Raw genomic sequence first — 13566 nt, 5'->3', positions numbered from 1 at the left:
TAAATGTAGTAGTAATACAATGTAACAGCTGTGAGTAGTAGTAATAGCAGTGGCAGTAATGGAAGGTGGTGGGGATACAATGTAACAAGTGTGTGATGAAACAATGTAACAACCGTGTGCGGTGGTGGTGATACAATGTAAGGTGTGTTATGTAACAAGTGTGTCCACACCATGAGAGCGGTGTATCGCAGGCTCAGCCCGGTTGTGGGTGACAGGACACAGGTCTTACCTTCCTCTCACAGACACATTATTCTCACTCCTCCAGTTCCTATGTTGTGTTAGATTCTCCCAGCACTTCCTGTTTGGAGTCATTGTGACGTCACAGGGGGCGGGCTCTGCTGGTGTCACTGGCTGTGACATCACAGGGGGCTGGTCTGGGAGGCGGCATAGAAAGAGGCTGGATACACGTATATAGACGGAGCATGGGGAGGATGGGAAACCTGCCGGATTGTCAGTCTGTAGGGCCGGAGATCGAGTTGGTTACATCAGATGTAGCTGAGCTAGACTATGGTAAAGTCACATGTTGAGGTGCGGTTAGAAACGCATAAAAACACACCCAAAACATACGTATTTACAGCGATTTTTTTTAGTGTTTATACCGCAACAGCATTAAAAATGCACCAATTCGCGTGGTAACCGCATGCGTTTTCACCGCGTTTTTAGATGCAGATTTTTTTTTCCCCCTGGATTTTCTCCGCAGAATCGCTGTATAAAGAGCAACACAACTCAAATTGCAGTATTTAGTACGGAGTTTATGCCCTCCATTGAAGTCTAGGTGTCAAACACGCAGCATCTCGGCACAGAGTCCACAGCATTGACATGCCGATTTTAGAAAGTCGCAGCGCAGAACGACTTCTCTGCGTTTTTGCCACAACCGCATGCGGTGCTAACACCTCAGCTGTTTTTCGCGTGATTTTCGCGTCGGCCGGCAGCGGAGTGTCACCCGCGAGCCGCCCGCATATCGCGGGCCGTGCATTATTTTCTATGAGCCTGGACCGCAAAACACGGCCGTAATAAGACATGTTTTTGCGGTCCAGGCTCTGCGGCAATGCACGGACCGTGGAAACCACGGTCATGTGCATGGGCCTATAGAAATGAATGGATCCTCAATTCACCCGTGGATTTTCGGGGGAATTGCGGCCGCAAAAGCACGTTCGTGTGCATGGGGTCTTAGTCGCTGTGATATGATCCCTGGTTTCACATCCCACTGCTGGTTTTTTTGCTGAATTATTTTATGTCAGGTTCTCAGTGCAGAAAATGAACAGATTCAGCTCTGCTATAAGGGTATGTTCACACGCTTAGCAAAAAACTTCTGAAAATACGGAGCTGTTTTCAAGGGAAAACAGCTCCTGATTTTCAGCCGTTTTTTTAAGCAAACCCGTTTTTCGCAGCGTTTTTTACAGCCGTTTTTGGAGCTGTTTTTCTATAGAGTCAATGAAAAACGGCTCCAAAAATGGCTCAAAAAGTGACATGCACTTCTTTTTCGCAGGCGGTGTTTTACGCGAACACGTAAAAAAAACGGCCCGTCGGAAAGAAATGACATTTTTCCAATTGAAATCAATGGGCAGATGTTCACATGAGCGTGTCCGATTTGCACGCATAAAGAAACGCAGCGTATTTCCAGCAGTTCATGTCCGTGTGCCATCAGAGTGCGTTGCGTATAGCATCAGTGTCGCAGGGAAAAAAAACGGCATGTTCTTCTGCGAGCGGTTTCCACGTCTGACCTCCCATTCAAATCTATGGGAGGCAGAAAAACTTGCGATAGCTTCTGAGCGTTTTTTTTTTTGTAGCGTTAGTTGCCCGCAGTTAGACTCGGCCGCGGGCAAAAAACGCAGCATAAAACATTTTGTCTAAAAAGTTGTGAACATGTTCGCTGCAGGACTGTATTAAAAGCCACATGTATTCCATAAGGTTTTTTTTTTTGTTTTTCTTTTCATGTATTGGTGTTGTTTACTGCCGTACCATATCTCCTAAAAGTATATTTCTATATATTCTACCAGATTAGTGCCTCCACAGAGTCAAGGAGCCAAGAATATTTTTTATGCCTTACAGAGCCAAGGAATTATACCTCCCAACCGTCCTGGATTCAGCGGGACAGTCCCGGATTCCAGGTGGTGTCCCGCTGTCCCGGGCGGCCGGTGGTATGTCCCAGTGCCAAATGTTTCTGCGTCCAATGCTGAAGTAGTATTTACATGGACACTGTCTATGTGGGCACTGGCACTTTATATGTGGGCACTGGCACTAGCGGCAACTAAGGGGGCATTTTACTGTATGGGGCAGCTAAGGCAGCATTATACTGTATGGGGGCATCTATGGGGAATTATACTGTATGGTGGCAGCTGAGGAGACATTATATTGTATGGTGGCAGCTAAGGGTGCATTATACTGTATGAGGGCAGCTATGGGGTATTATACTGTATGCGGGCAGCTCTAGTGGCATTATACTGTATGGGGCAACTGTGGGGGCATTATACTGTATGGTGGCAGCTATGGGGCATTATACTTTATGGGGGCAGCTATGTTATGAGGGCATTATACTGTATGGGGCATCTGTGGGCATTAGGCCTCGTTTACACGAGCGTGTTATTCGTCCGTGCGACGCGCGTGATTTTTACGCGTGTCGTACGGACCTATAATAGTCTATGGGGCCGTGCAGACAGTCCGTAAATTTTGTGCAACGTGAGTCCGTTGCAAAAAACTCACGACCTGTTCTATATTTGTGCGCTGTTCGCGCATCACGCACCCATTGAAGTCAATGGGTGCGTGAAAACCATGCATGCCACACGGAAGCACTTCCGTGGGACGTGCGTGATTCGCGCAACAGCAGTGAAAAGGATGAATGAAAACAGAAAAGCACCACATGCTTACAAACATCCAAACGGAGTGTCATAATGATGGCGGCTGCGCGAAAATCACGCAGCCGTGCATTATACGGTGATGACACACGGAGCTGTTAAGTGCCTTTTGCGCACGCAAAACGCACACGCTCGTGTAAACGAGGCCTTATACTGTATGGGGCATCTGTGTTGACATTATACTGTATGAGGACAGCTATTGGGGGCATAATACTGTATGGGTCAGCAATGGGGGCATTATACTTTATGGGGCAGCTATGGTGCATTATACTGTATGGAAGCATATGCATGGGCATTATACTGTATGGGGGCATCTTTGTGGGCATTATACTGTATGGGGCAGCTATGGGGCATTATACTGTATGGGGACATTTGTGTGGGCATTATACTGTATGGGGGCATCTGTATTGGCTTTATACTGTATGGGGGCATATATGGGGCAGCTATAGGGGCATTATACTGTGTGGGGCAGCTATTTGGCATTATACTGTGTGGGAGGCACTATGGGGTATTATATTATGTAGGGGCAGCTATACGGGCATTATACTGTGTGGGGAGTTCATTGGGGGCATTATATTGTGGGGAGGCACTGTGGGAGCATGATACTACGTGGGCTGAATCAGGTATGTGTGGGCGGGGTTAGAGGTGTGGCTTAAAAGGAAAATATTTGCCCCTCTTTACGACACTTGAAAGTTGGAAGGTATGACGGAATGGTTGCTTAGAGGTTAATAAAACATATTTGTGGTGGTCTAGCGTGGTAAAGGGGGTTAATACATCTTATTCCTGGTGCTCTATGGTGGTACATTTTATCCCCATGGCCTAAGGTGGTATAGGGATTTAAGTTTATATTGATGTTGGTCTTAGGTTGAATTAAAGGGGTTTTCCAGTACCTAAAAATTGATGCCCTACCCTCAGGATAGCCCATCAATAGCTGATCGTCCAGAGTCCGATTCCCAGGACCCCCGCCGACCAGCTGTTTTGAAGGGGGTGCAGCACTCGTACGAGCGTTGCATCCCCTTCATTTCTACCTGCACAGGTATTAGGCCAGGACCACAGACAGAGTTTTGATGCAGTTTTTGACTTTGTTTTTTTGAGCCAAGTACAGGAGTGGACACCAAAGAATGTTGATGCATCAGTCTTTTCTATACACATTGTCTTTCCTTTAGATCCACTTCTGGCTTGGTTAAAAAAAACTGCATCAAAACTCAGGACGCAGGTACAATTGAATACTATGGCAGAGCAGGAAACTATCCGCTTCCTGCTCTGCCATAGACTCCTCCTGGAGCGAAATCCCCGGCCAAAGCGTTGCCGACACTGTGGCCCGGGATTCCGCTGCAGGAGGTGCCACTGACGTCACTGCCCTAATATGGACAGTGAAGTCAGGGCTCTCTCTATGAGCAGATTTTCCAGCCAGGGCGTCAGCACGCTTTGGCTGGTGATTCCGGCGATCCAGGAGTAGCCCATGACTTCACTGTCTATCTAAGGGCAGTGACATCAGTGGAACCCCCGGATCCGGAATCGCCGACCAGAGCATTGCCGACGCCTGGCCGGGGATTCCGTTCATAGAGGGAGCCACTGACAAGGTCACTGTCCATATATGTACAATGAAGTCAGGGGCTCATCCTGGAGCGCCGGAAATCCTCTGCCAAAGCGTTGCCGATGCCTGGCCGGGGATTACGCTCATAGATTGATCCCATGTCTTCACAGTCCATATAAGGGCAGTGACGTCAAGGGCACCTCCTGTAGCGGAATCCCTGGCCAGAGCATTGCCAATGCCTGGCCGGGTATTCCGCTCATAGAGGGAGCCACAATGGCTCTATCTACAGGGGGAGTATGTGGCACTATATACAGGGGGAGTATGTAGCACTATCTACAGGGGGAGTATGTGGCACTATATAGAGGGGGAATATTTGGCACTATCTACAGGGAGGTGTGTGGCACTATCTACAGAGGGTGTGTGTGGCACCATCTACAGGGGTCTGTGTGGCACCATCTACAGGGGTCTGTGTGGCATCATCTACAGGGGGCATGTGTGGCATCATCTACATGACATGTGTGTGGCATCATCTACAGGGGGTGTGTATGTGTGTGTTGCAACATGTACAGGGGGTGTGTGGCATCATCTACAGGGGGTGTGTGGCATCATCTACAGGGGGTCTGTGTGGCATCATCTACAGGGGGTCTGTGTGGCATCATCTACAGGGGGGCTGCGTGGCACTATCTACAGAGGCCATTGTGGTATAATCTACAGAGGAGCAGCGTGTGGTAATTATTTACAGGGAGCAGTTTGTGGCAATATCTACTGGGGGGCAGTGTGGAGCACCATCTACAGGGAGCAGTGTGTGGAATATCTACTGGGGGCAGTGTGGCGCTCCATCTATAGGGAGCAGTGTGTGGCAATATCTACTGGTCACAGTGTGGAGCACCATGGACAAGGGGCACTGAGTGTGGCACTATCTACGCTGGTTTTTACGCTACCACTAGTGGTCAGCACAAATCGCCTAGCCTTAGTAATAAAGTGGGACATCACCTGCCTGTAAACAACCAGATGACCAGAAACATACCGGCCACCATAGTAGTTGTCAGCCAAACTAGTGCAGACATTTGGTTTGGTTTTTTTGTATGCAGAAACTCTGGAAAGCGGGCGCCCCACTAGCAGCACACACCAGATAAACCATGCCCCATAAGACACACCCACCAAAGACGCCACACCCTAAGGCCTCACTCACACGAGCGTGCGCAAAAACCACTTAACAGCTCCGTGGGGCAGCAGCATATGATGCGCAGCTGCGTGCTTTTCGCGCAGCCGCCATCACTATGACACTCCATTTGGATGTTTGTAAACAGAAAATCATGTGGTGCTTTTCTGTTTTCATTCATCCTTTTGACAGCTGTTGCGCGAATCACGCTTGTCCCACGGAAGTGCTTCCGTGCGACATGCATGGTTTTCACGCACCCATTGACTTCAATGGGTGCGTGATTCGCGCAAAACGCCCAAAGAACGGACATGTCGTGACTTTTTTTCAGCGGACCCACGCTGAGTAAATATCACGGACATTTCTGCACGGCCCCATAGACTAATATAGGTCCGTGCAAATCACGCGTGTTGCTCGGACGTATATCACGTTCGTCTGAATAAGCCCTAAGTGTCCCTGAACAAAAAAAATCAAATGTTGGCAACTATGCTTTTGCTGTGTGATTTTACCCTTACAGTCTTTTCTCCCATTCACTTTTATTTTTTAATAAGAACTAATCACACTGACTGATCTAATTATATATATATATAGATATATATAAAAAAGCCCTCAAAGGCGTCCATATCCCTTAACGTTGGAAAAATCTTATGGATGTGTGCCCACGGTGGGTGCCCTGTATCCTGACAGCGGAGATCATCTCTATATGTGCAGGACCTGAATGTTAGCTGGATTCCTCAGCGCTGGAGGGGAACAGATGACAGATACAAACATTTCTCTGAGGCCATGCATTCTTCATCAGTCTGACGGGGATTGTATTTGCATATTTTGTGAATAATTAACCCCTTAATGACCGGGCATGTTTGTACCTTAATGACCAAGCCAGATTTGTCAAATCTGGTATGTCTGACTTTATCAGAGAATAACTCTGTGAAAGTTTTGAATATCCAAGTAATTCTGACATTGTTTTTTCGTCACATGTTGTACTTTATTTTAGTGGTAAAAGTAGACTGATACAATTTGCGGAAATTAATTAAAAAATAGAAAAATGGAAGAAATTTTGTAAAAATTACCATTTTCCCCTATTTTTAACTGCAATATGTCACATATGTACACACATACTGTACAATTTTTTTAATTAAATATATATTTCTATCTCTTTACTCCATTTTGGCAGCACTTTTGAAAAAATAAAATAAATTTTCAGCAATTTAGAGGACTTACAAATTGAATAATAATTTTATAAATTTTGAAGTACATTTTGTTTTCCTGCACCAAGCCAGGTTTTCAGAGGCTCATAGGTGTCAGAATAGTGGAAACCCCCACAAATGACCCCATTTACAAAACTAGACCCCTTAAGGTATTTACCTAAGGGTATAGTAAGTATTTTGACCCCACAGTTTTTTGCTAAATTTAATACATAGCAGGTGGAAAAAAGAAAATTCACTTTTTTTCATAAAAGTATCAGTTTGAAGACCAATTTCTTTGTAAAGCGACCATGAGAATGAAGAAACACACCACAAAATCTATCACCCTGTTTCTCCTGTTTTCAAAAATACCAACATTGTGGCCCTAATGCGCTGCCTGGACACACGGCAGGACCCAAAAGGAAGGGAGCACCCGGAGGCTTTCAGGACTCATATTTTGCTTGAAAATGTTTTAGGCCCCACTGTACATTTGGAGAGGCTTTGAGCTGCCAGAACGATAGAAACTCCCCATAAACGACCCCATTTAGAAAACTAGACCCCATAACATAATTATTTAGGTGTATAGTAAGTGTTTTGACCCCACAGTTCTTTGCTAAATTTAATGCATATCAGGTGAAAAAAATAATAATTTCACTTTTTTCATAAAAGTATTTGTTTGAAGACCGATTTCTTTGTAAAGCGACCATGAAAATGAAGAAACACACCCCAAAATCTATCGCCCTCTTTCTCCTGTTTTCAAAAATACCCACATTGTGGCCCTAATGCGTTGTTTGCACACACAGCAGGGCCCCAAAGGAAGGGAACACCCGGAGGCTTTCAGGACTCATATTTTGCTTGAAAATGTTTTAGGCCCCAATGTACATTTGGAGAAGCTTTGAGCTGCCAGAATGATAGAAACTCCCCATAAACGACCCCATTTCGAAAACTAGACCCCTTAAGGTATTTATCTGGGGGTATAGTTAGCATTTTGACCACACAGGTTTTTCGCTAAATATATTGAAATTAGTCTGTAAAAATTAAAATGTACTTTTTTTCTGAAACAACATAGAAATTTTTATTATTTACAAGGAATAACGAAGAAAATGCACCCCAACATTTGTAAAGCAATGTCTCCCGATTACGACAATACCCCATATGTGGTAATAAACTGCTGTTTGGACCCACAGCAGGGCTCAGAAGGGAAGGAGCGCCATTTGGATTTATGATTTTGCTGGAATGGTTTTCGGTGCCATGTCGCATTTGCAATGCACTGGAGGGACCAAAACAGTGGAAACCCACCAAAAGGGACCCCATTTTGGAAAAACCTTCAAGGAATTTTTCTAGGGGTATAGTGAGCATTTAGACCCCACGGGTCTTTTGCAGAGTTTATTGGAATTAGGGCGCGAAAATTAATATCAACATTTTTTCCACTAAAATGTTGCATTTTCTCATTTTCACAAGGGATAAAGGAGGAAAAAAACAACCATTTTTTATAAATCAATTTCTCCCGAGTACGAAAATACCCAACATGTTGTCATACGTTTTTTTCATTAGAAATGAATTAACCCTTTCAGGACTGATCCATTTTTTGCTTTCATATTTTAGATTTTCACCGCTTTCCAAGAGCCATAACTTTTTTATTTTTCCATCAATAGAGCGGTGTGAGGGCTTATTTCTTGCGGGAGGAGCTGCAGTTTTTATTGGTAACATTTTTTGGTACATAAAAAGTGATTCAAAAGTTGTATTACATTTTTTTTTTTAGAGCGAAGGTCCCAAAAAAAAAAAAGCGATTTTGGCGGTTTCAATTATTACAGTTTTTTAAGGTGTTCACTGTACAAATTAAATATTGGTATATTGTAATAGTTCGGACTTTTACGGACGTAGCGATACCAATTTTGTTAATTTTTTTACATTACTTTAGAAGAAAAATGCGAAAAGGTGTTTTGTTTTTTTAACTTTAAAAAAAAAAATTCTCACTACTAATAACTATAATTCTTCTACACATTTTATTAATTAATCCCCTTAGGGGACTTGATCCAGCGATCATTGGATCACTGGTACAATATACTGCAATACTATTGCAGTATATTGTTATTCTTACAGGCTTCTGTAACAGAGCGATCGCTGTACCTGTCCGTTAGTCCCGGGTGTCAGCTGTAATACACAGCCGACACCCGCAGCGTATGGAGCTGGCTCAGCACGTGAGCCCGCTCCATACATCAACCCCCGCACCATGACGGGCAATTAAGTCATGGTGCGCAAAGGGGTTAATGCGCAGCGGATGGTTCAAAGTGAAAATTGCAATTTTCCACTGATACGCCATTTTAGTGCATAATATGTTGTGCCCAGTTTGTGCCACAGAAGACAAATACCTCATAAAACGTTAAGCGGGTTCTCTCGGGTATGGCGACGCCATATGTGTGGGCGCAAACTGCTGCTTGGGCACGTTGCAGGGCTCAGAAGGGAGGGAGCGCCATTTTGCTTTTGGAGTGCAGATTTTGCTTGGTAGGTTTCTGTCTTGGGTTTCGCTGGTATTTCAGTTTATAATGTGGGGGGCATATCTAATCTGTGCGGGATACATCAGGGCATAATAAGGGGGTATAATAATGGGGTAAATAAATAATAATTCATAGATATGTGGCCGGTGTCTCACTGATAAATGGCACCCGATCTTATTCGCTTTTGGACACTCTGCACATTTTGCATCGCCATATTCTGAGAGCCAGACCTTTTTTATTTTTTCACCACCGGAGGCCTGTGAGGGCTTATTTGTTGCGGGACAATCTGTCGTTTTCATTGGTACCATTTTGGGGTACGTGCGATTTTTTTTTTGATCACTTTTTATTCAATTTTTTTGCAATCCTGAGCAAAAAACAGGAATTCTGACACCGTTTTTTAGGTTTTCTTTTTTGCGGCGCTCACCGTACGCTATAGGTGACATTTTTACTTTATTCTGCGGGTCGGTATGATTACGGCGATACCATATGTTTATAGGTTTGGTCCTTTTTTTTAGCGTTTGCACAATAAAATGACTTATTTATAAAAAAAAAAAATTCTGTGTCACCATATTCTGAGAGCCATAATTTTTTAATTTTTTAGTCAAAAAAGCTGTGTAAGGGCTTGTTTTTTGCGGGACGGATAGAAGTTTTTATTGGTACTATTTTCGGGTACATGCGACTTTTTGATCACTTTTTAATCTTTATTTAGGGAGCGGTGGTGACCAAAAAAATTGCGATTCTGTCGTAGTTTTTTATTGATTTTTTTTGGGGTGTTCACCGTGCAGGAAAAATAACATTATAGTTTTATAGTTGGGTTCGTTACGAACGCGGTGATACCAAATATGTGTACTTTTTTAACGTGTTCATTTTTTTTCTATAATAAAAGTCTTATTATAGGAAAAAAAGCATTTTGTGTTTATATCACTTATAACTTTTATTTTTACACTTTTTTTAAAACATTTTTATTACTTTTTTTACTTGTCCCACTAGGGGACACTTAGTCTGGCAGCTTTGATCGCTGCTAGAGTACATTACACTACACTACACACGTAGTGTGATGTACTCTAACTGTCATTGTGACGTGACTGTCACACTGACAGGAAGCAGAGGAGGAACGGCCGGAGGCTGTTCCTCCGAGGCTTCCGTGCATGGCAACCCGGAGGTCATTATCTGACCTCCGATTACCGTGACAAGCATCGGTAGCCCCCACGATCACTTCGTGGGGGCTGCTGATGTGCTTCAAACCACTTAAATGCGGCGACGGCAATCCGTCGCCGCACTTAAGGGGTTAACTGCCGAAATCAGCGGCGATGGTCCGCTGTCCGGCAAGACTGATGTCTCAGCTGTCGGGGACAACTGTCAGCGTGGGTCTGTCACTCTGTGTTTACACAGAGTGACAGTTTGAAATGCGGACGAAAATGAACGTCATGGTGCGGGAACTAGCAGCCGACCATGACGTTCATTTTCGTCCTTGGTCGTTAAGGGGTTAAAGAACCCATAAAACAGGTCTACAATAATGGATTTTATGGGTTTTTCTCTTGGTGGAGACAGACAGTTGATATAATAGCTGTCAATTTTATGTACAGGTCTCCGGGAAGTGAAATGTTTATATGGACATATTGTCCATTCGCATCATCAACTGTGTAAATTAGAATACCTCCCAACTTTCAAGTATTGCAAAAGTGGGACAAATTTTCCCTGATAAGCCACGCCTCTAACCCTGCCCAATCCCCACCCATTTGGCCCACACAGTATTATGCTCCCATAGTGCCTTCTCACAGTATAATGCCCCCATAAATCCCCCCAGATAGTATAATGCCCCCCACACAGTATAATACCCCATAGAGCCTCCCTCACAGTATAATGCCAAATAGCTGCCCCCATACAGTATAATGCTCCCATAACTGCCCCCATTCAATATAATGCCCCATACAGTATGATGCCCCCTTAGCTGCCACCATAACGTATAATGCCCCATACAGTATAATGCCCCCATAGCTGCCCCATGGTGCCTAATAACAAAATAATAAAATAAATACTCTCCTAGCCCCGTTCCCACAACATGTGGAGGAGATCCCCAGCTCCTCCGCTCTGTATTATAAGTGGCTCAGCGCAGAAAGGTGTGATGACGTCACTGCATCGCACCTGTCTGTGCCGAGTGGCTCCTGGCTGCCTCATACAGTGAATGCTGAAGCAGGGAGCTAACAGTTCTTCTCTTTAGCATTAGATTCAACTGTATCTGCATACAGAGGATGCAGATACGGTTGACACCTGAACTTACCACCGGTCAAGCATGAAGGCGGGACACTGCCCCCGATTCCGGGACGTTTGGGAGGTATGTACACTGGGTATACCTCCTGTACTCCGAATTTCCTTCGGGGGGGAATGGACTGTAACATATTGGGATTGCATCGCCAAGGAAAATAGGGGCAGTTGCATTGGTCTGATTATGCTGTACTCTTCCTCGGGCCCAAAATATGTTCTGTGGTTATATAACCAGTACTGTGCCTTTAACCCCTTCCCTCTTTAGCCACTTTTGACCTTCCTGACCGAGCCTCATTTTTCAAATCTGACATGTGTCACTTTATGTGGTAATAACTCTGGAATGCTTTCACCTATCCAAGCGATTCTGAGATTGTTTTCTCGTGACACATTGGACTTTAAGTTACTGGCAAAATTTGCTCGATATGTTCAGTATTTAATTGTGAAAAACACCAAAATTTAGCGAAAAATTGCAAAAATTTGCATTTTTCTCAATTTAAATGTATCTGCTTGTAAGACAGGCAGTTATAACACACAAAATTGTTGCTAATTAACATCCCCCATATGTCTACTTTAGATTGGCATCGTTTTTTGAACATCCTTTTATTTTTCTATGACCTCACAAGGCTTTAGCAGCAATTTCTCACATTTTCAATAAAATTTCAAAAGGCTATTTTTACAGGGGCCAGTTCAGTTGTGAAGTGGCTTTGAGGGCCTTATATATTAGAAACCCCCAAAAAGTCACCCCATTTTAAAAACTTCACCCCTCAAAGTATTCAAAACAGCATTTAGAAAATGACTTAACCCTTTATACATGTCACAGGAATTAAAGCAAAGTACAGGTGAAATTTACAAATTTCATATTTTTTTGCAGAAATAAATTTTTAGTACAATTTTTTTTATAACACAGAAGGTTTTACCAGAGAAATGCAACTCAATATTTGTTGCCCAGTTTCTGCAGTTTTAGGAAATATCCAACATGTGGCCCTAGCGTGCTACTGGACTGAAGCACCGGCCTCAGAAGCAAAGGAGCACCTAGTGGATTTTGGGGCCTTATTTTTGTTAGAATATATTTTAGGCACCATGTCAGGTTTGAAGGGCTCTTGCGGTGCCAAAACAGTCAAAATCCCCCAAAAGTGACCCCATCTGGGAAACTACACATCTCAAGGAAATTATCTAGGGGTACAGTGAGCATTTTGACCGCACAGGTTTTTTACAGAAATTATTGGAAGTAGGCCGTGAAAATTAAAATCAACATTTCTTCAAAGAAAATGTAGGTTTAGCGATTTTTTTTCTCATTTCCACAAGGACTAAAGAGAAAAAGCACCGTAAAATTTGTAAAGCAATTTCTCCCGAGTAAAACAATACCCCACATGTGGTAATAAACGGTTGTTTGGAGACACGGCAAGGCTGAGAAGGGAAAGAGCGCTATTTGGCTTTTGGAGCTCAAGTTTAGCAGGAATGGTTTGCGGAGGCCATGTCACATTTACAAAGCCCCTGAGGGGACAAAACAGTGGAAACCCCCCACAAGTGACCCCATTTTGGAAACTACACCCATTGAGGAAATTATCTAGGGGTATAGTGAGCGTTTTGACCCAACAGGTTTTTTGCATAAATTATTGGAAATAGGCCCTGAAAATTACAATCTAAATTTTTTCAAAGAAAATGTAGGTTTAGCTAATTTTTTCTAATTTCCACATAGACTGAAGGAGAAAGAGCACCGTAAAATTTGTAAACCAATCTCTCCCGAGTAAAACAATACCCCACATGTGGTAATCAACGGTTGTTTCGAGACACGGCAGGGCTGAGAAGGGACAGAGCGCTATTTGGCTTTTGGAGCTCAAGTTTAGCAGGAATGGTTTGCGGAGGCCATGTCACATTTACAAAGCCCCTGAGGAGACAAAACAGTGGAAACCCCCCACAAGTGACCCCATTTTGGAGACTACACCCATTGAGGAAATTATCTAGGGGTATAGTGAGCGATTTCACCCCACAGGTTTTTTGCAGAAATTATTGGAAGTAGGCCCTGAAAATAAAAATCAACATTTCTTCAAAGAAAATGTAGGTTTAG

The 13566-nt window shown here is 43.7% G+C and overlaps 1 protein-coding gene across 3 annotated transcripts in view; it reads right to left on the bottom strand.

The window, feature by feature from the left end:
- The window catches only part of ZFYVE27 (zinc finger FYVE-type containing 27), a 78623-nt gene extending 78309 nt beyond the window's left edge, over window positions 1–314 (bottom strand). For all 3 annotated transcript variants that reach the window (XM_075843058.1, XM_075843060.1, XM_075843061.1), the window contains exon 1: window positions 230–314. In XM_075843058.1, the coding sequence (XP_075699173.1) occupies window positions 230–312 (83 nt within the window). In that variant the 5' untranslated portion in view covers window positions 313–314. The remainder of the gene's footprint in view (window positions 1–229) is intronic.
- Window positions 315–13566: the final 13252 nt, after the last annotated feature.

Source organism: Rhinoderma darwinii, chromosome 11 (assembly GCF_050947455.1).
Source record: "Rhinoderma darwinii isolate aRhiDar2 chromosome 11, aRhiDar2.hap1, whole genome shotgun sequence".
In the NCBI taxonomy this organism is placed as follows: Eukaryota; Metazoa; Chordata; class Amphibia; order Anura; family Rhinodermatidae; genus Rhinoderma; species Rhinoderma darwinii.
The sequence above is the reverse complement of the archived record's forward strand: the minus strand, read 5'-3'. Positions and strand labels throughout refer to the sequence as shown.